At 46.9% G+C, this 27,277-nt stretch overlaps 1 protein-coding gene across 6 annotated transcripts in view; it reads right to left on the bottom strand.

The window, feature by feature from the left end:
* LOC133350367 (adhesion G protein-coupled receptor B1-like) overlaps nt 1–27,277 on the bottom strand; it is a 196,710-nt gene that overhangs the window by 133,467 nt on the left and 35,966 nt on the right. For all 6 annotated transcript variants that reach the window (XM_061564674.1, XM_061564679.1, XM_061564677.1 and 3 more), the window contains exon 3: nt 4,026–4,824. In XM_061564674.1, coding sequence (XP_061420658.1) covers nt 4,026–4,824 — 799 coding nt within the window. The remainder of the gene's footprint in view (nt 1–4,025; nt 4,825–27,277) is intronic.

The following is a 27,277-nucleotide window of genomic DNA, read 5'->3' as shown; positions in this document are numbered from 1 at the left end:
GTCGAAATGGTTTATTACGTCCTTCCAATGATTGCTAAGCCAGAATCCATCTTCTCGGTTAAAATTGTCTCTGTGTTTGTATATGTGGATCGCCTCATGAACGAATCTCTCATGATAGCCAGATGGCTTGCAGAGAACCTCTGTCTTGGAGAAGTCAATATCATGTGAGCCCACTGAGTTGTAACAGTGATCTGCCACGGCTGAGGTGTTTGTCCTACCGTGTTTCAGGTCAGCTTTATGTTCACGGATGCGGTCCGAGACATGTCGTTTGGTTTCCCCAATGTAACTGCTACCACAGAGGCAACTTAGTTTGTAGACGCCAGGGTACCGTATGTCTGGAACCACATCTTTTACAGACGGTACCAGATCACGGATTTTATGTACTGTGTTGAATCGGACCTGGATCTTGTGTTTAATCAGGATTTTGAAGATCTTTTTTGTGACCCCAGCAATGTAGGGTAAGGTGATGGTCTTGAAAGGTTCCTCAACAGGATCCTTCTTGATGGTTGGAGTGATGGCTTTGCGGATTGTGTAGTCGGAGTAACCATTAGCCTTAAGAGCTTGGCGTACGTGTTTGAGTTCACTGGAAATGTGTTCATGGTCGGAGATGCATTGGGCTCTATGATATAGAGTCTTGATGAGGGAATTCTTCTGGGATGGATGGTGGTGGGAATCCGGTTTTATATTATTCGCTTCCACGTCACACTATGACGGTAGCTATCCGAACGGTTAAAGTTATTTTGATTTCTTTCAATTTCGATAGATTTTCTAATTAGTTTTGGCCAGTAGGAGCTAGTTTTGCACAAAATTTAAACATTATCAAAATCAATTGAGTGTCCTTGTTGGCAAGCGTGTTCTGCTACTGCTGACAGTTGTATTTGGGAGAATTTAATATTTATCTGATGTTCTTTTAGTCTCGTGCTGATCATTCATCCTGTTTGCCCAACAAAACATTTACCACATGTGCAGTTAATCCAGTACACACCTTCTGTTGATAGCTTCGGTAATACATGTTTTGTACCAGATATTAATTTCTAGATTTGAAGTTTTCGTGACTGCAAGGATCCATACTCTTTGGTTCTTTCGGAAAAGTCACGTAGGTGAAAATAAAAATGAAAATAACTAAATTAAATAATTAAATTTAGTTTTTTTTCACCGACATGACTTTACCGAAAGAACCAAATATATGAATTTCTGTATTTTATGTACCGTGCCAAATATAACTCGGATGTTTTGTTTTTCCAAACATCTGGCTAGTTATCAGTTACTCCCGAAATGTACGGAATTTTGATCGTTTTAATTACTTGGGCAGTTTCAATGCTCTTGTTATACGATTTGGTTTTGGTATTCAATGCTCTGCTGATTTGTGCACCATTGGAACCGTTCATTTGCAGCGCTTCTTTAACATGTTGAATTTCACTTCTCAGACTGTCACCATCTGACACTTTCTTAGCTTGATCAATGAACGTCAAGATAAGAGCAGATTTCTGTGCGGGGTGATGGTGCGACTCTGCATTCAGATAGGCGTAAGTATGCGTTTTCTTTCGGTAAACACCGTGTGTTATTTTACCATTTTGACCCCGTCCGAGCAGAATATCCAGAAATGGTAGAGTTCTGTCAGCTGCCACTTCCATGGTGAACTGGATGGATGGGTTTTGCGAGTTGAGATGATTTATAAATGCGTCCAGTGTATCTTTGCCGTGTGGCCAGACCACCAATGTGTCATCCACATATCTAAACCAAGCAGATGATTTTACTGTGCTTGAAGCTTTTGTTTCAAAATCTTCCATGTACAAATTTGCTATCACAGGAGACAAAGGAGAGCCCATTGCTGCGCCTTCCTTTTGTTTATAGAGGTCACCTTGCCACAAGAAGTAAGTGTTCTTTAGACAGTGTTCAGCTAATCTTGGGATATCTTTGGCTAAACCTTTGTTCGTTACCAGAGTGTCGAGTAATTTAATTGACTCGTTGACTGGAACCCTCGTGAACAGAGAGGTCATGTAAAAACTTACAAAAATATCATTATGGGTAAGCTTAATATCTTTAATTATATTTACGAGATGTTTAGAGTTTTTGATGAACGAAGAGTTCCTACCGATGTAGAGCTGTATTTGTTTAATTACATATTGTGCTAATTTGTACGTGGCAGAGCCTATTGTACTAACAATGGGTCTTAATGGGACATCAGGTTTGTGAATTTTTGGTAGCCCATAAAGTCTTGGTGGGTTTTTATGCCCTTGGTTTGATCAGGTATTGCTCTCCCTTGGGAATTGATGACTTGGCAATGATTGCCGTTGTTTTATGTTCCAAGGTGCTGGATGGGTCTCGTTTAATTTTAAGGTAGGTACCTTCATCGAGTAAATCTTTGATTGTATTGTTTACGTGACAACTCTTACTAGTTGGCTGTGTCGGGTGGTGGTGGGTTTTAACGACACATTTATATGTTTACGCGATCTAACGCAAAAACCTCTATTATGGATGATATTGGTTGTGAAATCCTACGTGTTAAATATATACTACTATAGTCAGTAGATAATACTGTAGAGTCAGTCGTCAGATATTACTGTAGAGTCAGTAAATACTATTCTAGAGTCAGTATATACTACTATAGGGTCAGTAGATACAACTGATTCTATTGTATGTAGGGTGTGTAGGTATATATACCTACAAAATAAGTTGTTTGGTGGGGGGGGGGGGGGGTAAAAAAATTCGAGGGAGGGCTGTCGACAATTTTTTTTATACCTGTTGGCTCAACCTTTTACCCCCACTGTCTATAACGTTTTGATTTAGGCCTTCTGAAAGGCTCTTATAATATTTTTTGATGGACAATTGGACAAATGGAATGCCGGGCTGTTATATTAGCTTAGTATTTGTGTATGTATATGTTATGTTTTTTAAAAGAAGACAAGTTTTGAAATATATATACATTTTCCCCGGGCAAAGCCGGGTACTTCCTGCCAGTGTAATATAAATGCAAATTCTTTTAGAAATGTACATTATCGATACCTAATGAAAGTGATACTAGATGGGAACACACTCTGGGATGCCTTTTGTATAAGAAACATGTATGGTAGCGCATCTGAGTGGATGTATTTATATAGATTAATTGACGAGGGTGCATATATGTATGTATGTTGAACTTCTTTGGCACCATACGTAGCTAACTGTGCTAATCAGAGGTGTGGGGAAAACATGGTGGGGAAATGGTTTAATGTGCAAACCTGATTACAAACATTACAAGTGATATGCTCAGTCTATAATGGTGGCAAGTATTTATGCAGGAAGTTCTAAAGTGATGTAAAGCCTAAATGATTATATCCTGACTTCAACTGCAGTAGTAAACAGTGGCAATGTAAACATTTGGGTGGGGTGATTTGCAACATACAAGCTCAACCAATAGAAGATTCACTGAGGTTTTTTGATCGCATAATTACAGCAAGACGTGCACAAAACGCAACAGATTAAGCAGCTAATTAAGGAAAGCATGGAACAGAGCCTTCAAAATGAACACGAGAAAACAACATAATATATAATACTCTTTTTAAAAAAACTTACACATTTAGGGATAGTCTGTAACATAAACTACAAATACATTTGCAAGACACTTAACTCAAGATTCATCATGATTAGAACTATGAATAACATAACTTAAAGTGGATGGAGGTTATGTTTAATAGACTGTCTGGAGGAACAATTTGCTTTAGCAAGTCCACTGACAATGTGCTTGTAAAAAATATGAAAACCATGCAAAGTAACACGATTCTAATGAAATGAAGGGGCGAGAAGTAAACATAATGATTATTCACGATTGAAATGCAAACACTTGGGATGGAAAGTTAGCAGGCATGACACTGGGAACAAACACGGCAGCCAAGATGGGGCACTTGGCACCCAAAACAGGGGAACACGCATGAGAAGATGAGCAAAGAACATGTAAGGGTCATCATGTCAGCAACGTCAGATGAATCATAGTTCCATGACACCATGAGCAATGGCATTAATGGTGACTCAAGAGACCAGGTTACCTTCCATGTTGACAGCAAAAGGGTCTGGCAAAGGACTGTCACTCTCGTAGTAGCTGCATCCAATGTCTCTGTGGCCCGCTGGTGTTTCGCACGGCAAACGATCCGATGCGGAAGGGATCTCCACGGGTTGGCACTTGCAAGGCACTTGTCCAACTGTACATTCCCATTGGGCTCCACCAGAGGCGAGGCAGCCTTCCAGCCAGTCGCAGATCACGCGGCAGCTTGACTCGTTCGGCTGCACCGTGTTGAGAAAGACAATTTCCACCACTGCTTCTCCATTTCTATCCAGCGTGGACCACATCTTTTTGACACTTGCCGGAGTCAAAGTCTTCCAATGTCGAGAGGGCCCGGCCTGGGAAATGCCAATTCTCACCTGCACCGAGTGTTTGTAATCCCACCAAGTGAAAAGCGGGTGCTTGTAAGATTCAGAGTCACACAGCTCCATGACGTCTCCATAGTCCGCTCCGTGAGCGGTCTGATTGTCCTTTTGCTGATTGTAATCCAGGGAATTGACTTTTACGCTGATGCTGTTGCAAATCTTCGCATTGGCAGTTGTGGCCCTTAGAAATATTGAGTAGACAGCGGGATCAGGGTTAAGCACCGTCCACACACAGTTCAAGGCGTTCCTGTGCGGCAGTTCCTTTGAGGAGATATGGCCGTGAGTCAGGTCATGGATGACAATCGAACACGCAGACTCTTTTCCAGCTCCTAATTCAGGGTTTATCGTCGCCAGCAGTCCGTGGAGTGTTAATGTCCACAAAGCTAATATCCTGTCAGAACTCATTCTTGGGCATCGCACCTCCACATAGAAAAAGAAACACACGGTCACATTTGTGTTCCATCAACACACACGTATCACAAATATGTAATTCTCAAGCTTACCAAAAAAATCCCCCACAACATCAGTTCTTTACAAATGTCTTGCTTCAGTAAAACAATGCGTTTTTTAAAATGCCAAAATATAAAATCTGCTGCGATTAAATTAAGAGCACTCTATTTGATAAAAACAAAAATTCATATCGAGTGAGTTTTACAATTGCAAGCAAAAGCAATTCACGTAAAAAAATATAACAACATTTCAGAGCAAGGAAAAACACATTCACAAGGGGTCAGGAAAGTCGCGAAATTTTTGTCGAACGATTGAAATGTATCAAGATGCAGAAGTGACGAATCAATCTGACAACATTTGCAGGTGTAATATAGTTTGTCACCAGCTAACCAAATGTAATAGAAAAAATACAGATGTGACCTTACGTAAAAATACACCAATATTATGTCTAATATAGTATGTGTGTATTGTTTTAAGATTGTTATTTTCACTTAAATCTATTTACCTTTAAACTTAACAGCCCACACATATACAATTACAAAAATCATATTTGTTCGCCATTGCTTTACCGGATCGTGCTACCCAGAGTGTTGAGGCAGAACGCGCCACTCACGCACCCATCCACTCACCCACCTACCTATCCACTCACTCTCCCACCCACTCGCCCACCCACTCACGCACCCACTCACCCATCCACCCATCCACTCACCCACCCACCCATCCACTCACCCACCCACCCATCCACTCACCCACCCATCCACTCACCCATCCACTCACCCATCCACTCACCCACCCACCAATCCACTCACTCACCCACCCACTCACCCACCCATCAACTAACCTACCCATCCACTCATCCACCCACCCATCCACTCACCCACCCACCCATCCACTCACCCACCCACCACTCGCCAACCCACCCACTCATCCACTCACTCACCCACCCACCCATCCACCCACCCACCCACTCACTCACCCACCCACCCATCCACCCACCCATCCACCCACCCACCCACTCACCCACCCACCACCAGCCCCTGCTGCATCTACTCGACTCCTGTGACAGGCGTTCCTGTTTGAAAAATTATCTCTCTAGATTGAAAACTAATTTCTTTAAAACAGCTTTTGGTGTTTAGTTTTGTTGTCTTTACCGCATACAATATACATAATGATGATTGAGAATGTCCGACTGATCACAGTCCTCGGCATCTATTCTCGCTCATTAAAAGGTGACAATCCTCACTCCATCATCTCAACCCATGCCCCTGTCTCTTTCACAGTCAACCGAACATGTTTCTCTTGAGCTGCAATAAACTGACTAAAGCTGCCCACTCACACGAGGGTTAAGGCCCGAGCTTAATGCACCAGAACAAGATGAAACTTGTCTGTGACCAATAAAAGCAATTATTAAAATATTTATGACAGGTGCATTGTTACCAGCTTGTACTGCGTCATCGGTTGTTTTTCCCTCCTGATGAAATTCCCACTATACATGTGTAGTGGCGGTACGTGCTGGCAGGGGGGGATCGTGTGAGAGCGCGTCGGGTGTGGCTACATCGCGGTCCGCAGGCAGGTGTCCACATCGCGGTCCGCATAGGCCCCGCCCCCTGGAGTGGAGGGCTATATAGGGCGATGTGCAGCAGCACTCGGGGAGTTGGCAACCAGTGAAGACAGAAGACGGAGGAGGAAGAGATAGGGCCCTGAGACCCCTAGCCCCGCTATCCTTGTAAGGGCCGGGACCCTGTGTGGCTCAGAGGCGAGACCGTGGGACCCACGACCGGATGTCCTTGTGAGGGCCGGGCTGTGGGACCCAGTGGTCGGGACCCATACCCCAGCTAGGGTGGGTCTGCGAGTTTCCCCTGGAAGTTACGGGGCCGGAGAGCCCGTGTGTGTGTAGCCGGGTTGGAACGCGTAGCGTAGCATAGGCTGTAGTTCGGCTACACGTGTTACTGTGGCTAAATAGATGTTAATAAAAGTGTGCTACCCGTCAAGTGGTCTCCTGCCGTAATTACTATATTACAACTGGCGTCAGAAGTTAAACTATCTTCAAAGAATGGATACTAGGAAGACTACTCGTACCCACGAGCGAGATCGGGAAGACGACCACGACGTACCGGGACAGCAAGCTTCGGGAGCGGAGGAGGAGGAGATGCCGACGCCGCAGCACCTCGCGGGGATGCCCGACGCTTCGCTTGGGTCCGACACCAGGCTCCCGGATGCGCACTCCCGCCTGGCGGAGTTGCTGCTTGCCGCGGCTTCTATTGTGGCGGAAATCACCACTTCTGGAGGAGGGAGCGCAGCCCGAAGATTCCCACCAGAATGCGCTCCGGGCCTCGAATTTTGAAATTGGCGCCAATTTTACGGATCACGCATCGATTGGCGGGAATCGTCGGCACCACGTGGTCGGGGACCTCCACTCTTCACAGCCCGCGTCATCAGCGCGCGCCAAAAGTCCCCACAAAACACCCGCCAAGGGAGCCGCCATTCTTCTCAACAACGGCGGGGCGTGGGAAAATCATCTGTCGGAGGACGACCAAGTGTTCCAACAAAGACTTCCCGCGCTGACGGCGTTCAAGGCTGAGGGGGGCGACTGGGGAGCCTTCCAGCGAAGATTTCTCGCACATCAGGAAATGTCGGGGTGGTCCGACGCCACGGCCTTACGTGCGCTGCCGGCGACGCTGGACGACGACGCGCTCGTGGCCTTCAGGTCCGCCCCAAGATCGGCCCGTTCCACGCTCCAAGCCACGCTACGCCTCATGGCCAGGGTGTATGGACCGCCCTCGGCCTGCCGCCACCAGTTCTACGAGCGGCGGAAAGGGGACACGGAAACTCCGCTCGCCTACCGCACGGCGCTGCTCGCCCTTGCGGACGCTGCCTTTCCCCGCATGGACGAGGAGGGGAAGGACGCCATGTTGATGGAGCAGCTGCTGGCGTTGGCCCAGGACCTGGGGGTCCCCATCAATACGGCAGACGAGGTGGACATTTGTTCTTTGCGGGTTGCTACGAGTATCCATGTACACGAGGTCCTGAAACGGAAGTGGACGGTCGTCTGTGCATCGGCTGGAGTCGCAACACCTGCCTCGATGGTCGCCGAGCCCCAGGGTGTTCCGCCTCGGGAGGAGGCCTTTGCCGTGGCAAGACCGGGGGATTGGAGATCTGGAGGTCGTTTACCCCTGCGATCGACCCGCAAGCTGGAGCAACCGAAACCTGCGACGTTTCTCGTCATGTGCTACAACTGCGGCCTTCGGGGTCACGTCGCGTCCGGGTGCTGGGCTCCACGTCAGCGCGCCATGGGACCACGTCCGGACGACGACCAAGGGCCCAAGTCATCCCAGCTACCCTGGCAAGTCGCGGCACCACACATGCTCGGTCCATATTCTTAGGTTTTTTCGGTAAAGTCACGTAGGTAAAAACATTAAAAAGTAAAATAAAAGAAAATAAAAATCACGACGTTTCGGAGGCAACACAAACTTCCGTCTTCAGGTGGTACCGTCACAGCCACGACAGCTGTATCAAGTAAATGAGAGATTGCAGGAGCTACCACTCCGTTTATATAATGGTTGGAGAAGGTGGTGGGGCAAGGGCCGCATACTTTTTATTAATATGGTAAGGTGAGGCTTAAGACTAAGAATAGACTGCATAACAAAGGCTGAGCCTTTGTTATGGAGAGGTGCGGTTTGTGACTCAACCCGTAACAGGGAGACCACCACTAAACATGGTAAAACTGTGATGGTTGTCTGTCAAATAAGATTGGCAAATAAGTGTAGTTAAATCTTTTTTTGCATGGTTAATCACATCTTTCCAATGATTACTCAGTTTGTAACCGTCATCACGGTTGAAATTATGTGTGTGTTTGTATATTTGTATGGCTTCGTGTACAAACCTTTGATGGTAGCCAGGAGGTTTGCAGAGAACCTTGGTCTCGGAAAATACAATTTCATGAGAGCCCACCGAGTTGTAGCTATGATCGGCAACGGCCGAAGAATCAATTCGGCCGTGTTTCAGATCTGACATTTCGGACCTTATTTATAACATCCTCCCTGTCCAATGTCGACCCCTACTCCCGGTGGACGTACCATGTAACGCGGCGAACGGGGGCTCCTTGGGGATTATCGGCCAGATTTGGGCGACCATTTGTATCGGAGATTTTAAATTGGCGGGTCCTGTTTTGGTCTCATATTCCCTGGCAGTTCCATGTTTACTGGGCACGGACTTTTTGGCTAAAATGCTCATTAAAATTCTCGTCAATCAGAGCTGTATCGAGGTTCCATCGGGTCGGCGTATTGCATTTTTGGCAAGTCCTACCAAACTACGCACGGTTTGTGCAATGGTCCAGGCGCTGGCAACTCAGACGGTGCACGTGTCCCCGGGATCGCAGATGCTAGTACCCCTTCGGTTACGAAAACCCTTTGGGGTGGATACGGCAGGACAGGGTGTTCTGTTGGGGCCGTCAAACAAAGCTGTTGCGGGCCTCGACTTGGCGGTAGCTCAGACAATGGTGTGGGCGGACAGGGATCCATTCGTTATGGTTCTGAACGCGGGGTCACGGCCAGCCATTATTACACAGGGCACCATGCTTGCTCACGCGGCGCCGGTGCCCGTGGATGAGCAGCTCGTTGCACATGTTGATTCTACCCTGGATCCGCATCCTTCATCGGGGGAGGACCAACAGTGGTTGGACTCGTTGTGTGCGGGTTCCAGTAACCTGTCTAGTATGCAATTGGGAGCGCTGAGGGGCCTGCTACTCGAATTTTCCGATGTATTTAGCAGACACAAATATGATATTGGCTGCACAGACCTGTTGCGCCACCACATAGCGACGGGTGATGCGGCCCCAATTCGGCAGAATCCCTTCCGGTTGAGCCCAGCCGAGAAGGAACATGTGCAGTCGGCTGTTAATGACATGCTGGCTGCCGACATCATTTCGCCCTCATCCAGTCCATGGGGTGCTCCCATCGTGCTTGTTAAGAAGCAGGACGGGTCCTTGCGCTTTTGTGTACATTTCCGCCGCCTTAATAAAATCTCGGTGGCCGACGCGTATCCGCTCCCCAGAATGGATGAATCTCTGGATGCCTTGGCAGGGGTACGGTTTTTTTCGACGCTTGACCTGCTTTTGGGATTTTGGCAATTGCCCCTCGATGAGGAATCAAAACCAAAGACCGCTTTCCGGACACCGGGAGGCCTGTTTCAATTTAATCGATTGCCCATGGGGTTTCATTCTGCTCCCGCGACGTTCCAGAGGCTAATGGAATTGGTTTTGTCAGGTCTCCAATGGGATACCTGCTTGATCTACCTCAATGACATCATCGTTTTCAGCCGGACCTTCGAGGAGCACCTCCAACGATTGAGGGGGGTGTTCCTCAGGATGCGATCCGCTAAGTTAAAGTTTAAACCGGGGAAATGCCACCTGCTTCGGGAATCGGTACGGTACTTGAGGCACATTGTGGGCCGTTCAGGGATCTTTACCGACCCTGCTAAGATGCACTGCGTCAGTTTGTGGCCAACACCGACCTCAGTCACTGAGGTCTGCAGCTTCATCGGGTTCGCCTCCTACTACCGCCGTTTTGTTGAGCATTTTGCCACCATAGGCAAGCCCCTACATGCTTTGACGGCGAAAGGGGTACGGTTTCACTGGGGGCCGGAGGAGGAGGCCGCGTTCTGCTCCCTTCGGGACGCCTTGGTGAGTGCTCCTCCCTTGTGTTACCCCAATTTCACGCAACCGTTCCTGCTTGACACGGATGCCAGTAACACGGGTATTGAGTGGGGCCGACTCCAGATGGCCGACAGCTCCCTACTCACGTTGCATCGCAAGGCAGAGGGTCCCGAGGGGGGGGAGACGGGGGTCAGCTCTTGGGTGGTCAAACAGGGCCTCCTGATGAAGTGGGACAGTATGTCCCGGCGTCATGCGCTTGTTGTGCCATCTGCTATGCGGGGTAGGGTCGTTCTGGCTGCTCACGAACGACTCTTGCATTTGGGATTTCACAAAATGCTCGCCCTGCTCCAACGGGACTATTATTGGCCGGGTATGGGGAGCGATGTGGCGAACATCCTCAAGGGGTGTGTGGGGTGCGCTCAAAGGAAACCGCCGCCAGTGGCGGCTAATCCGCCGCTACAGTCCATCCAAGTCTCGCGCACAAACGAACTGGTTGTGCTCGACATCTTGGGGCCCTTTCCCGCGACGCCTAGGGGTAACAAGTACCTGCTGGTTGGCGTGGAATACTTCACCCGATGGCCCATGGCATGGCCGCTCACCAACCAGTCAGCTGCGGCAGTGGCGGACGCCTTTGTCCAGGGCTATGTTTTGGACAAGGGTGCCCCCGAACGCTTGCTGACCGACCAGGGAAAAATTTTCCCAGCGTTTTGTTGCGCGAGGTGTGCGACCTGTTGGGTACGAAAAAAGTGCGTACCTTCCCGTACCACCCACAGACTGATGGAATGGTGGAGCGTCTCCACAGAATGATTACTTCCATGTTGTGCCAACAGGTGTGCGACGATCAGGTTGACTGGGACTTACAGGTACCTGGGGTCCTCGCAGCGTATAGAATGGCCCCCCACACGGCGACGGGCTTTTCCCCATTTTTTCTCATGTATGGTCGAGAGGCCGATCCGCCCATGGATGCCCAGCTGGGGATTTCCGAGCCACGTGCAAATTCTAAATTGGCCGACCACATCAAATTTAATATCGCTAAACTGGCTGAAGCGCGGGAGGCTGCGAGATTGAATTCAAGGTCTCGCCAGATCGCTAACGAGAAATTGCGTGCACGGATGGTGTATACGCACGATTGGAAACCGGGCGATAGGGCCTGGTTGCACTGCCCGCATGCGCCGTTGGCTACGTCCCCGAAACTGCTGAGGCCATGGAGGGGACCTGTAGAAGTCGTGCGTGTTGCGCGACCCCAGTGCGTTCAGATAAAGTGGGGAAAATGCCGTTGGTACGTTCACCCCTCCCGTCTGAAACCTTTCGCGGCACCACATGGCCTTCCTTTATGTCGTGACGACCGAGCATGTGATGTGGCCGTTGACTCGGGGAGGGACATGTCACCGCCTGATCCTCACGTATCTCCGCCTGATCCGCTCCCAGGTGTCTCGGACCTGACGGCTGCTGACTGTCGGCAACCGGAACCCCAAGGCACGCGCGGATCTCTGAAGCCTGCTCCGTGCCTTCCTGGACTGCCGGAGCCGCCTGACGGTCAACCACGTCCGGTGCCGTACGACAGACCGGCCAGGCGGACTCGTGCTAAGACACAACACTTTTCCTGAATGGAGTGGAGAGGGGGTCCCGCCGTGTCAACTCGTCGCAGCGTTCCCTTTCTGTCCGTTCTAATATTCCGTTCAAGGGGCGAGCGGTAATGAAGGGACGCTGTACGGGTCATTCTTGTATATAGTTTATTGTTGTCACTCGTCGGTATGTACATATAATTGTTGTTGTTACGGTTGCGTGTTCGGATTGTTACAGGATTCGCGGAGTTCTTGTTGTGTTGTGTTGTGTTATGTTGTTGTGTTGTTGTTGTTATTGTTGGTGTTACGGGGCACACACGGGGGGGAGGGAGTTTTTGGCAGCTGAGCCGGCTGCGAGCTATGTGGTGGGGGGTGATGTAGTGGCGGTACGTGCTGGCAGGGGGGGGGGTCGTGTGAAAGCGCGTCGGGTGTGGCTACATCGCGGTCCACAGGCAGGTGTCCACATCGCGGTCCGCATTGGCCTCGCCCCCTGGAGCGGAGGGCTATATAGGGCGATGTGCAGCAGCACTCGTGGAGTTGGCAACCAGTGAAGACAGAAGACGGAGGAGGAAGAGATAGGGCCCTGAGACCCCTAGCCCCGCTGTCCTTGTAAGGGCGGGACCTTGCGTGGCTCAGAGGCGAGACCGTGGGACCCGCGGCCGGACGTCCTTGTGAGGGCCGGGCTGTGGGACCCAGTGGTCGGGACCCATACCCCAGCTGGGGTGGGTCTGCGAGTTTCCCCTGGAAGCTACGGGGCCGGAGAGCCCATGTGTGTGTAGCCGGGTTGGAACGCGTAGCGTCGGCTGTAGTTCGGCTACACGTGTTACTGTGGCTAAGTAGATGTTAATAAAAGTGTGCTACCCGTCAAGTGGTCTCCCGCCGTAATTACTATATTACACATGTATTCCTGGATTCCTGTCACGCACACTTTGTAATTTTATTTTGCGTCAACAATACATAAATCACATAATACTTCAATTATAATGATTGTGTAAAATACCACATAGACGATAAAGTACATTTTAAACCTTTTTTTTCATTCAGTGACGAAAAATCAAGCTTTAGTGGAACACATAATGGCCTTGGGTTATTAAGAACAAAAATAGTATTATTATTCATATAACGTAAATTTATTTGTTGTCACTATGGGAACCTCATTTGCCAGTAAAAATATGATAATTGGTTCTTTACCCTTCTATCTGGCAACAAAACTGACACCTTTTTACAAGGAGTCATGTTTGCATAGACCGCAATACCTGCAGTCATAATACAAACAAAAGAACATAACTCTGATAATGTGCACTGTCCTTGAAGTTGATTGGTCCACACCCGAGACAGCTTTCCTTTGAGCCTAGTCTCATATGGGTTGGACCAGATGACGCCAAAAGGCGCACAACTCAAGGACAATGCACCATCAGAGTATGAGAGCTCGGGGCAAGCATCTACACTATGGGAACCTCATTTGCCAGTAAAAATATGATAATTGGTTCTTTACCCTTCTATCTGGCAACAAAACTGACACCTTTTTACAAGGAGTCATGTTTGCATAGACCGCAATACCTGCAGTCATAATACAAACAAAAGAACATAACTCTGATAATGTACACTGTCCTTGAAGTTGATTGGTCCACACCCGAGACAGCTTTCCTTTGAGCCTAGTCTCATATGGGTTGGACCAGATGACGCCAAAAGGCGCACAACTCAAGGACAATGCACCATCAGAGTATGAGAGCTCGGGGCAAGCATCTACACTATGGGAACCTCATTTGCCAGTAAAAATATGATAATTGGTTCTTTACCCTTCTATCTGGCAACAAAACTGACACCTTTTTACAAGGAGTCATGTTTGCATAGACCGCAATACCTGCAGTCATAATACAAACAAAAGAACATAACTCTGATAATGTGCACTGTCCTTGAAGTTGATTGGTCCACACCCGAGACAGCTTTCCTTTGAGCCTAGTCTCATATGGGTTGGACCAGATGACGCCAAAAGGCGCACAACTCAAGGACAATGCACCATCAGAGTATGAAAGCTCGGGGCAAGCATCTACACTATGGGAACCTCATTTGCAAGTAAAAATATGATAATTGGTTCTTTACCCTTCTATCTGGCAACAAAACTGACACCTTTTTACAAGGAGTCATGTTTGCATAGACCGCAATACCTGCAGTCATAATACAAACAAAAGAACATAACTCTGATAATGTGCACTGTCCTTGAAGTTGATTGGTCCACACCCGAGACAGCTTTCCTTTGAGCCTAGTCTCATATGGGTTGGACCAGATGACGCCAAAAGGCGCACAACTCAAGGACAATGCACCATCAGAGTATGAGAGCTCGGGGCAAGCATCTACACTATGGGAACCTCATTTGCCAGTAAAAATATGATAATTGGTTCTTTACCCTTCTATCTGGCAACAAAACTGACACCTTTTTACAAGGAGTCATGTTTGCATAGACCGCAATACCTGCAGTCATAATACAAACAAAAGAACATAACTCTGATAATGTGCACTGTCCTTGAAGTTGATTGGTCCACACCCGAGACAGCTTTCCTTTGAGCCTAGTCTCATATGGGTTGGACCAGATGACGCCAAAAGGCGCACAACTCAAGGACAATGCACCATCAGAGTATGAGAGCTCGGGGCAAGCATCTACACTATGGGAACCTCATTTGCCAGTAAAAATATGATAATTGGTTCTTTACCCTTCTATCTGGCAACAAAACTGACACCTTTTTACAAGGAGTCATGTTTGCATAGACCGCAATACCTGCAGTCATAATACAAACAAAAGAACATAACTCTGATAATGTGCACTGTCCTTGAAGTTGATTGGTCCACACCCGAGACAGCTTTCCTTTGAGCCTAGTCTCATATGGGTTGGACCAGATGACGCCAAAAGGCGCACAACTCAAGGACAATGCACCATCAGAGTATGAGAGCTCGGGGCAAGCATCTACACTATGGGAACCTCATTTGCCAGTAAAAATATGATAATTGGTTCTTTACCCTTCTATCTGGCAACAAAACTGACACCTTTTTACAAGGAGTCATGTTTGCATAGACCGCAATACCTGCAGTCATAATACAAACAAAAGAACATAACTCTGATAATGTGCACTGTCCTTGAAGTTGATTGGTCCACACCCGAGACAGCTTTCCTTTGAGCCTAGTCTCATATGGGTTGGACCAGATGACGCCAAAAGGCGCACAACTCAAGGACAATGCACCATCAGAGTATGAGAGCTCGGGGCAAGCATCTACACTATGGGAACCTCATTTGCCAGTAAAAATATGATAATTGGTTCTTTACCCTTCTATCTGGCAACAAAACTGACACCTTTTTACAAGGAGTCATGTTTGCATAGACCGCAATACCTGCAGTCATAATACAAACAAAAGAACATAACTCTGATAATGTGCACTGTCCTTAAAGTTGATTGGTCCACACCCGAGACAGCTTTTCTTTGAGCCTAGTCTCATATGGGTTGGACCAGATGACGCCAAAAGGCGCACAACTCAAGGACAATGCACCATCAGAGTATGAGAGCTCGGGGCAAGCATCTACACTATGGGAACCTCATTTGCCAGTAAAAATATGATAATTGGTTCTTTACCCTTCTATCTGGCAACAAAACTGACACCTTTTTACAAGGAGTCATGTTTGCATAGACCGCAATACCTGCAGTCATAATACAAACAAAAGAACATAACTCTGATAATGTGCACTGTCCTTGAAGTTGATTGGTCCACACCCGAGACAGCTTTCCTTTGAGCCTAGTCTCATATGGGTTGGACCAGATGACGCCAAAAGGCGCACATAGTGTAGATGCTTGCCCCGAGCTCTCATACTCTGATGGTGCATTGTCCTTGAGTTGTGCGCCTTTTGGCGTCATCTGGTCCAACCCATATGAGACTAGGCTCAAAGAAAAGCTGTCTCGGGTGTGGACCAATCAACTTTAAGGACAGTGCACATTATCAGAGTTATGTTCTTTTGTTTGTATTATGACTGCAGGTATTGCGGTCTATGCAAACATGACTCCTTGTAAAAAGGTGTCAGTTTTGTTGCCAGATAGAAGGGTAAAGAACCAATTATCTTATTTGTTGTCATCAACGCAAACGGTGCTATCAGTCAAAAACATAAAAATACACATTTTCCTGAGTCCCTTAGGCATCAGTCATCAATGTAATTTTCCAAGTTACTAAAGGTACAACCAATACTTCCGCCCCCTACCCCTTATCTTTATTCATTCTCAAAACAAATATGTACATTGAACTGTCAATTGTCAGCAACAGACCTCTATCGACATTTAAGTGTTTTAACAAAACTTTAATTTGGGCCTTGGCTCCCTCCGCAGTATGATACGTAACGTTTGCGCTGTACATTAGTCACGATGGAGATCCCCTGGCAGTGAGTAAAACGCACACCATAAAACGAGCAATAGCCCCCAGAAGATAACGCCACAAAACTGCTATTGGAGTCAATTCAATAGGCCGCTATTTATTGTGTTATCCCACGTGAGGTAAGCCCTCTTGATGTTCCGCAAAGAGTTGTTAAGCTAATATCGTTTGGCATTCGCGAATTTACCCGAAAGGCTGAGCTCGTCTGAATTCAAGAGAAAAACAAATTAAACTTGTATTTGTGTAGGAAGTTAGCAACAATGAGCCGACTGTTTGACCTTGCAGTGCTTAGGAATCTGGCTCGATGTCATTTACATTCCAGAGTTGTTGGGCAGTGCCGGCTGAGTACTCAGAGGTGGAGATTAAGCCAAAGAACCACCCAGCCATAATTAATCACACTCAAACAAAGCTAATCAAAAATACGTACAGCACTTTAATGGCAATAAGTCTTACCAATTACCAGCGCCATTCACGAAGCCAGGCGGCTTGCAGGGAAATGCTGATTGTTCCATTGTAGTGTCCACAAAATAACGAGCATTTGTGGACATCTTTGAATAAAACCAATATGATATATATATATTCTTTGGGTATTTCAGTAAAGCAAAGTAGATATAAAAAATAATTATTATTATTAGTTTTCTATCTACGTGGCTTTACCGAAAGACCCAAAGAATATGAATTCCTGCAGTCACGAAAGCTTTCAGTCATGAAAAATATTTTTTTCATCGCAATTCCAATACGTTAACTTCAGAGCAGCTACTGTACATGAGACCCAACTGATACCCATTGGATTTGATGGGACGATTCAAACGCCTAACATAAAAAAAACAAGCACGGACAACATCACCCATAATCGGGTTGACGTCGTCTGGGCAGTGGAGCTCCCTTCCATCTCTCCTACCTATCTCTCTGGAAGAGATGATGTGGGCCTAAAGAATAAATACGAATCGATTAACAGTTTGAACGGTACACCCCAAGTTTCTGTGACCGGAAAATACACATTTTCTTTCCTGGAGATATGCTCCTCCCGGTACTAGGGCTCTTAATAATCATAATTACATTATTATAGCGCTTTTCATCAAGCATCTCAAATCGCTGTACAGGACACAGCAGAAGCAGCGGACACTCAGCATAAAAATAATACTGTAAATATATTTTAAGAATCGTTTACAAAATAAACAAAATATTTAATAAGCGGAAACGTATACATAGGTTTTAAGGCGCATTTTAAAAATGTCCACAGACTCAGAGATCGCTGATATACCATGGAAGGGCGTTGCATAGCCTTGCTGGAGTCCATTGTGAACCATCAGGATCCATATTGGACTACTCGACCTCGTAGAGACACGGGGCAGAGGAGTAGAGTGGCCAATCATGTCTGAGCAAGGTCGTGCATGTTCTCAGGTGATATCACATCAACTGAATGAATAGTACTGGTAGGAACCTCCTGGTTACACCAGCCCACAGCGGATTATTGTGTCCGTCCGTCGTGCATCAACAAATGGGAGGAGTGTGGCTTGGTGGAGAGGGGAGGGTGGGGAGGGGCTGGGTGGGGAGGGGGGGAGGGGCTGGGTGGGGGAGGTTGGGGAGGGGCTGGGTGGGGAGGGTGGGGCTGGGTGGGGAGGGGCTTGGTGGAGAGGGTAGGGAGGGGCTGGGTGGGGAGGTGTGGGGCTGGGTGGGGGTGGGAGGGGTGGGGCTGGGTGGGGAGGGGCTGGTCACCCCGTTGTTCCCTTATAAAACTCAACGTTTAACCTACTCACGCCGGCTTGTGCCCGCCCTCACAGTCGGGCATATTTGCGGAATACACCACGCCGCCGTTGACCCTGGCCATTGACCGAGCAACCCAACGTTCCTACCGGCTCCCTCCGCAGGAATGTGTTACAGCCCTGGTGTGAGGCTGAATGTTCTTCGTGGGAGCATGGACATACAGTACAAAGGAGCTCGAGGCTAACTGACGTTCATGTCACTGCAGATGTATGCAAATGAGTTTAAATACAGGCAGTACATTCATTCTATTATCTGCACTCAACTGGTTAAGAAGAGGAACCTTTCTCCTTAGTTATACCGATTTAGTTTTTCACGTTCATTTTATTCTCTGACCGTTATCTTATTTAGCAGTCAAACATCCCGACATTTTTTTTACATGTATTGTGTTAATCTTGATTTGAAGCTTTGACTGCAGTCACGAAAGCTTCAAATCAAGATTGAGCCGCCTCTACGGGGAGGATTTCCACACAACTCAGACATGACTTCAACCGAGAAGATGGATAATTTTTTTAGCAATCTTTGGAAGGATGTTGATCAACCAGGTAAAGTGTTAACGGTTGTGTTGGCCGACTCTCTGAGTTGCATTACATTTCTTAGTTTCCTAAGTTTGATCTTTTTCTATCACCTGGTTCCCTCTGTAAATTTCACCCCCCTCTCGCCCGTTACAGCAGCCCCTCCCCCTTCCCTCCCTACCCCCCTCGGATTGGCCGAGGTGTGCCTAGCTCTGCGATCTTACATTTACTTGCAAATTCCATCTCTAGCCCAACCCACTTACCCTTGGGTTGTACCCACCACAGACCTATGTAACCTTTGGTTGCAGTAACTCTCTCGCTACATTTCTTCCTGTATCGGCAGTCTGCCTGCTGTATTGTTTGACCTGAAAACGATTGCTTGTGTTGCGGTCGAAACGTCGTGATCTATTAGTTATTTTTCTATCTACGTGACTTTACCGAAATAATCAAAGAGTATGTATTGTGTTACAAAAGTAGGACTACAATGCATTATTATCATATTAACGCATATAACATAGCAAAAAATTGTGAAATTAAACTTTCGTTTTGTTTGACCTATCCAACCAAAATAACAAATCTTCATCAATTGCTTAGCACAAGACGATACTTCATGAGGAAATTAATTCAAATCATCAAAATCTAAATTGAATTCAAATTGCTTTAATTTGAACTAGAGTACTCATATGTGTAATCGTTGATACATCTTTTCGGTGAGCCATTTAAACATACTATTATTGTGATTGAGTAATATCCGAAAGTCTCACAATCACATAATTTCTTCAGCCAAATCCAACAGCCTTCAGCCGTTGTTCCCAACCGTTTTTGACCTGCGGCCAACCGTCAACTCTCAATTATTTTCTCTGCAAAAGTTCGGTGGACCACCTCCCACGGGCTTGCAGAGCAGCGGCGGTCCACGGACCACAGGTTGTGAACCACTGGGCTACTGTAACCCATTATCTGGCTTTAGTTGTTCCGTTGTTGAATGACTTCCGGATGCCACTCCAATGCCTGCCTCGGTAACCCGCCCATACTTCACAAGCCCATCCATTGCAGCTCTTTCTGTCATGTTCAATACCGAACCTCAAGGATGATTATACTCCATCCTCATGATAAAATCCTAGCATCGTTCATATGCACCTGTTCTCCAATTCCAGAAGCTTATTTTCTCCTAAGTCAAATTTTTGAAGAAATTCTACGAACCGAGTCCCCGCCCCCACACACACAATTCCAGATCTTCTCTATGAGTGGCCCTATTGATTAGTGACCCCAAAAACTGCAGAGTATTACATTTTTATAAGAGGAGCAAAGGCGCAAGTCAGGGACATAACTATAAATATGGGAAAGTCACACATTTACAAGCTGCAAAATATGCACACACAGCAGTAAAGGGATTTTTTTATGATTTACATCTTAAGTAATTGCGTCATTTGATTGTACGTATATGCTGCTCTCAGAACAAACATCCGCAAAAATACAGACAATGCGATTCATGAGGAAAATACATTTTACAGTGACAACACAATCCGTACAAAGGACATCTAAATGTCATTGTAAAAGAAAAAGAACACAAGCGGATTTTCAACGTTGTAAGTAAATTCAACGTGAAAAAAAGTCTAAACACGACGAATATTGCCCATGCTTCATTCGGTGTTGCAACTAGTATACATTTTGAAGTGGGTGTGTAAGATGAATGATTCCATTCCTTTCATGCTTTAACACTTAGGCATAATTTAGGTCATGTATTGGTCAAATGATCCCGAATGATCGAAACAGAAAGGAGAGGACTGCATCCAGCAGTGGCTGTAAATATATCATCCCTATTATGAACAGTTTCACGACTTTGATGTGTGTCGCTCTCACAAAAAAGAGAGAGAGAACATTCCCGTTGCTTATCTTATTCCACAAAATTCTCCCTTTACGATCTTATTGACCAGGCATCATGAGAAATGAGAAAGCGCCCTCCTATTGGGTTTTGAACTCGATTACAATCCAGTCAATCTCGACGAGATCCCTCGGGATCATCTTGGTATTGCAACCAGAATTGGCATTTAAGCTGTAATGAAAAACCATCAAAATTTAATGTGACATTAAAAATACATTCAACAATATAAACCGCTATATTTACAGTACAGAGATGTGTCGGCCCTCTTACATCTACGACATCACATCCTGTGCCCGTTCGCCGTCGTTTGCTACATCACTGCAAAGTGCTGAGATGTGTAACTTGTTTTTATCTCTTTTTCACCGCCTCCAACATATCCAATGACTTTCTTGACTTATTGCACTTGATCACACTTGACTTATTGCACTTGATCACACTTGACTTATTACACTTGATCACACTTGACTGACACATGAGGCCTAGCATATGAGGCTGCGGGTCTAAGGCTCACCGGTTCAAGCTGTTACATCGGCCCTTGTGTTTTCAGTACGGGAAAAAAAGAGATGCTCTTCCTGTCCCAGAGTAAATTACACCGACTCCCATTATAACTATTTCATTAAAACCATCCTTTACGCGTAGTTGGGTGCGCAAAAAAATGCCTTCACTTGTCTTTACAATTACATAAATGCTATACTACTGTGCCACAGCGTGGCTTTTAAAAAAAACAGCCGCACCATGAGGCGAAACCAGGCAAACACACTGTGTGGAACGTGATTTACCTGTGGAAATGCAATATCGCGCACATGTGCATGCGCATACGCATCGCACGCCACTACAGCCTACAAGGCTAATTTGGAGATTTGTCTTTGTGTGTGCATGTACATAAAGAGAGCCGAAAAGCCTCATAGTTGTACTCCTGCACCAGTTTGCACATCATTGAATAATGCACATCCAACCGCTACGAATGCTTGGTAATTTCAGCAGAATAGTCAGGCTCTATGAAGTGGATTTTCACCAATGCATTGTCGTGGCCCAATTTATAAATTGCCCACACGTAGCATTTGCCTCTTAGGATGTGGTGGTTGTGAACATCGATACGATTACAGTAGTTTCCCCGCCGTTTCAAATAAATCAGCTGTGCGTTCCCTTAAGATGGTTCTCTAGAGGAGACACACAACCAGATGCATTCGTTGGTGTTGCCTCATATACAGTACATGCCTTCATGTATAGCATTCTAATATTGTTAACTGCTTAGAAAACTAATTTAACGGAAAGGTTTTCCAAAATAAGCACATGGAGCTTTAATAATCTGAAATCTGGGCGCACACTGTGGTCAACATTTTCGATGAAATTGCAATACAATACATTGGCCACGATTCTGTTTCGCTGATTTTTTTGTTGGCAATTCCCAAGGTTTGCAGACCTGATGGAGAGGTGGGGGGCGGGTTTTGTCTGCAAACCCAATTGAGGTATCCGGGAACAGGCATTTGAGAGACAAATTAACGTGGGAGAAGGCACGGGGTTGTTGTTATTAGCGGACACACGGGTAGACGTGGAGACGCACGCCAACGCGGGGGAGTCAAACAGTCGGGACAGGAAGATAACTGGGGGGGGGGGGGGGGGGTGCACGGCGGGCGAGGAGCCACTCGCCATGCAGGCCAGCGCAGAAGCCATCACCGAAATGATCCACGCAGAGCACTTAGCAGAGGTGCTAATGACACGAGCTCACTCCGTGCAACTCGGCATCATTTTAACGTAAAAATAGTTAAAACAATCATTTCAATTGTTTGAATTGGAATGTCCTATAAATGGGCAGGGGCGATCCAGCCCGAACTAAATTGCCGAAAATTTCCCGTGTGTGCAGCCAGCGTCGGATGTGAAGCACACAATCCTTGCACAAGTCTGTCCACATTTCAATGGCCTTTAAACATGTTACAAATTATTAGTTTGAAAATTAATAACATTTACTCTGCTAAAACATTCCCAATCAATCAATCTTCATTCTACGTGCAGAAAATATCGACTTCAATATGAAGTCGGCATCAGTGCTCACATTACAACAAAGGAACGAGTAGATTGACAGAGGGCGTGCATGTTCACACGCGACTCCATTGAATGTAAAATAATAACTTGAAAAAAAGTTTACGATAATTATCTTTCCAGTGTAAAAAACGAATGCAAAAAGTAACTGCACGTGTCACAATGGCCCACGAGTACACGACATTGCACCATGCAGAGCCGTGGATGGCGTTGGTTTCGGGAGCAAGGTGCCAGCGGACTCACGCCACTGCTGTGGGACCAGCACCACCCCACCCAATATTTGAGTCGGCCAACTTGCTTGCTCCGTTTCTAACGATCCGGCAGCACGAAGGAAAAAAAGGTGAATAATATAAGAGGCGTTTATCCTTTCTGGCGATAAAACAGGAGGTTTTATGATCTTGATTTTAAGCTTTCGTGACTGCAGGAATCCATACTCTTTGGTTATTTCGGTAAAGTCACGTAGGTATAAAATGATGTTAAAAAAAACAAATAGAGAGCCATCAAGTGTGCATGAACCACACGTACCTTGTGACAAAACATTCAAACCAACATAATGTACGCAGTCTTTGAAACTGATTGGCTTACACCCGATACAGCAGCCTTCTTCTCACCACCACTGCTAGAGCAGAGAACGACGCCAAAAGGCGAACAGTACAAAGACAATGCACTTCTCGCTTTAAACGTCCCATAGACATGATCCTGTTCCACGTTTAGGAGGCTCTGCGCAAGCTCCTCCCCCGTTCATCCCCCCCACCCCTCGCCCCCCCACCCCTCGCCCTCCCCCCACCCCTCGCCCTCCAACCCCCACCTCTCGCCGTCTCCCCACCCTCCCCCCACCCCTCGCCCTCTCCCCGCTCTCCCTCCCACACCCCTCGCCCTCCCCCCGCCCCTCGCCCTCCCCCCGCCCCTCGCCCTCCCCCCGCCCCTCGCCCTCCCCCCGCCCCTCGCCCTCCCCCCGCCAACTGTCGGCCTCCCCCCACCCCTCCCCTTTCCCTCCCTCCACCCTCGCCCTCTCGGGGGGGGGGGGGGCGACTGCCCAGGGTGCCACCCGCCCCCCTTGCTGCTACAACACTGCCGCCCTCCCTCCCTCCCGTGTTCCGCCGTCTTTTCTGAAGGATTCGCCACCTATTTAATTCTGCGGCTTGGGCACACGCAAGAGTCCATTAGAGCTCAGCTTCGCCAAAGGGCAGGGTCTCGATTTCTCATCATGCGTTGCATGCATTGACCCCCCCCGCCCCCCATTGCATTCACTTGCTATCTATCCCCTCCTCGCTATTGTCCGCAGCCCGCAGGGCTCAACGTTCAGCGTTAGTAACCATTTCCTCACAACAAGATGCTGTCTTGCAAATACAACACATATTGCCCATTCGACTCGAAATGAAAATTACACCACCGTGCACAAATACTGGACAAATATAAACCCTTGACTTCTCCGTTTCTCGATGTAGTCCATACGGGGAAAAAACCCTTAAGCCTCGAAATGCAATAAGTCTACGAACACCCTTTTCGCAATGCGCATTATCACCTCATCTACTCCCTTTATGATATCACTTTATTCTGACGCCTGCGGTCAATCAACTCACCACTGCCGTCAACTTCATTTTTCGTTGTCGAAAATATCCCCCTCAGGCCAAAAGTGTCCAGACTCAGGACACGAATTGAGCACACGCTGCAATGCCTCGGCCAACAAGGTCCCAAAGCGAACAAATTCGCATCACGATGAAAGCTCAAAGTCTCCACGCGTGGTGAAATTGAATGAACCGCGGTTTTACCGAAAAATGTCAGAGCTGGGGCAACGACGTGGTCCAAGGTCATGAACTCAACGAAGTCCCCGTCGCCTTGCACGACCTTCCTGGCACCTCCCCGGCGCCAGGACGAGCTCTTAATCCCAGAGCAGGGGTCGCCATCGGCTTAGGTCATTGGCGTTGTAAAGTCCAACGGCTGAGTGGCTCAATTCTATTGATGTGCAGCTCAATGCTACACACACACACGCGTGCACGCGTGCGCACAAACAGGACCTAACTACACTGCATTAAGAAAATCACAGAATATAATGAATGCCCGCACACGCTGGAAGTCACCACTTCTATTGGGCAGTGTGGTGATCACCTTGGTGACAGATTTGCTCAGCATTTCTTATCAGCAAACCACGTCTGTACCAACAGTCGCTCGTCACTTCAACAACATTGGCCATAATCATAGATGACACGTCTTATACCTGGTGTTACTCTAATCTGAAGCAGGAATGAAACCTAAAAATCAAGTGTCACCTTCTATTCTCTATCGCACACTGCTCATCCAGCTGGTTTATACAATGGTGCCGTTTTTATCTCTATCCTGCATACAGATTGGCTAGGGAGTAGCACAATATCCTTATTTGAGAATCGGGTTTTCCCCTTTTTTCAGGCAACAATAACCTTATTTCTTACATTATTTAACAATGAAATAGTAATTTGAAATAATTGGTCAATCTGCTGCTGGGAAGGCCTTCTAATGCCATGGTCATGTTTTCTTCAACCATACTTCGTCACGCCGGCCAGTGGGGGTTGGGGAAGTGGGAGGCCCAAGACCAGTTCAGATATAACTTGCAAGTGCCTGCAGCCACTGCCAGGAATCAAACTCAAATCACCAGGGCTAATAGTCTGGGCAAGTAAACTCCCATTGCCGATACGCAGCATAGGGATGCCTTCATCTAGCAGTCGCTTGACAGAAGAAGCCGTTTATCGCAATAAAAAGATAAACAATTAGAATAAAGTTAAATGTCTTCTTGCTTGGGGTGGAGTTCACCTCTGTTGGTGGTCACGAGTGAATCGTGAAATGACACATCTTTTTGGTGCCGGACAGAGACTAAACCATTTGCTTTTAATGACCCTGGGAGGATGAAGGTGAGTCATAATAGTGACTGGGATTTGAAGGTTCAGCCTTCGAATATGGAGTCAAGCGCTCCGACCACTCATTACTTGGAATGAGCTACATCCTTATTTGCTTTCAAAATATGGAAATTCAGGGGACCACCATTCCTCTGTCAGATCTCCATCACGACGAGCCAATAGAGGCCACGGGGCCTCCCAAGAGTCAACAAATCACATCAGTAAACAGGGCTTCCGAATTAATGCGAGCCACAACTGATTTGATAAACGTAACAGTCAAGGGACCGGGAGACCAATGCCCTGCTCTGCATGTATCAGTAGAAGCCATCATTATTGAACTTTGTCCATGTCAGATAATTCCTAGGGAAGAGGGAATGGCTTTTAATTTAATTCACAATAGATCGCTTGCATGTAAATGTGTCGTATACACACCTCCGCCCCACACAGCCAATTAACAAGGTTTGTCACGTGAACAGAACGTGCCAATTTGGTACTACTTCAGCACACCGGTGTGTTAGCGAGCAAACCCACAGAATTCGCAAGCCAAGTTGGACCTTTCGCTGGCGATTAACAACAATGGCATTATCAGGCGATTGCCAAAATTGTGAAGATGTCTTCCTGTCATCGGTCTTCAACAGGGTAAGGTGATGTCATCGCGGCGCGCCTACAAGTTAGAGGGACCCGGCGGGGTTAATTAATTAATATAAATTATAATGCATTATGTTAATGTGGAATTACCTGCATACACGTTATGAGATAAATATGCATGCAATTATTGGTGTTTGTGTTGTGTGCAGGAACTGTGGCGTGCGTGTGGGTTTTGGTGTTGGCTCGTGTGCAGGGCACGTGTAGTTGTCTGTGTTGTTTTTGTGGTTTATTTCATTGAACACGCACATTGCTCCTGATTTAGGATTTGTGGAATCGTACGACCCGAGGAGCTCCAACACCGGCCAACCTCGGCACTCCCGAAGGAAGTTGTGATGAAAATTTGAGCGAAAAAAAAGTGTTTGCAGAATTCGTTCGGCCAACATACACGTCACGCATTGTCCGGGATAATGGCAGAGGCCAATGTGTTTTATTTTTATTTTTTCCACGGATGGCTGCAAATCTTGAGGTCGGGACAGAGATCGCAGTATTTCTACTGGAGCCTCGTGATGTCTGCCCATGGACGGCGTAACCAATCAGGCCCCAGGGCTGTTCCACACATACACAGGATGCGTGCGTGCGTAGTAATGCACAAGCTCAGCTATAAACTTAAATAGTATTTGACTAGCTAAGGCCCACTGCGCTATATAGCTCTTTTTCAGAAACGACCTGGTCACAAATGATAGCTCAACGAAGTGGCTTATCACGTGGAAATTAAAAGCAGCCAAATACTCTAAACGCGTGTTTCTAAATGTGAAGTAGATCCACCGGAGGACCCGGAGAGAAATTTACACGAACATGGGGAGAGAGACATGCAAACCCCAAATATGCAGGCGTCAGGGTCGGGGTCGAACCCACGAGCTCCTGCATGCCAGGCAAGGCATTTAACATCTGGCACAATAACATGCACACGCGTGTGACGGCAGCTATTTATAGAGGAGCGCCATGAAAATGGGATTGATAACTGTAATTATCCCCCTTTGGCCACATTGAGGAGCCTCGTTGCCATCATTGAGGCTACTCTACGTTACGTTATACCTTCGTACAATTGATCTTGTTTCAGTTTGTTTCTCTGCGGCATC

The sequence above is a fragment of the Lethenteron reissneri genome, chromosome 33, assembly GCF_015708825.2.
Source record: "Lethenteron reissneri isolate LAM-NWPU_2019-01 chromosome 33, ASM1570882v1, whole genome shotgun sequence".
Classification (NCBI taxonomy): domain Eukaryota; kingdom Metazoa; phylum Chordata; class Hyperoartia; order Petromyzontiformes; family Petromyzontidae; genus Lethenteron; species Lethenteron reissneri.
Note: the sequence above shows the minus strand (reverse complement) of the source record. Positions and strands in the feature narration are given on the sequence as shown.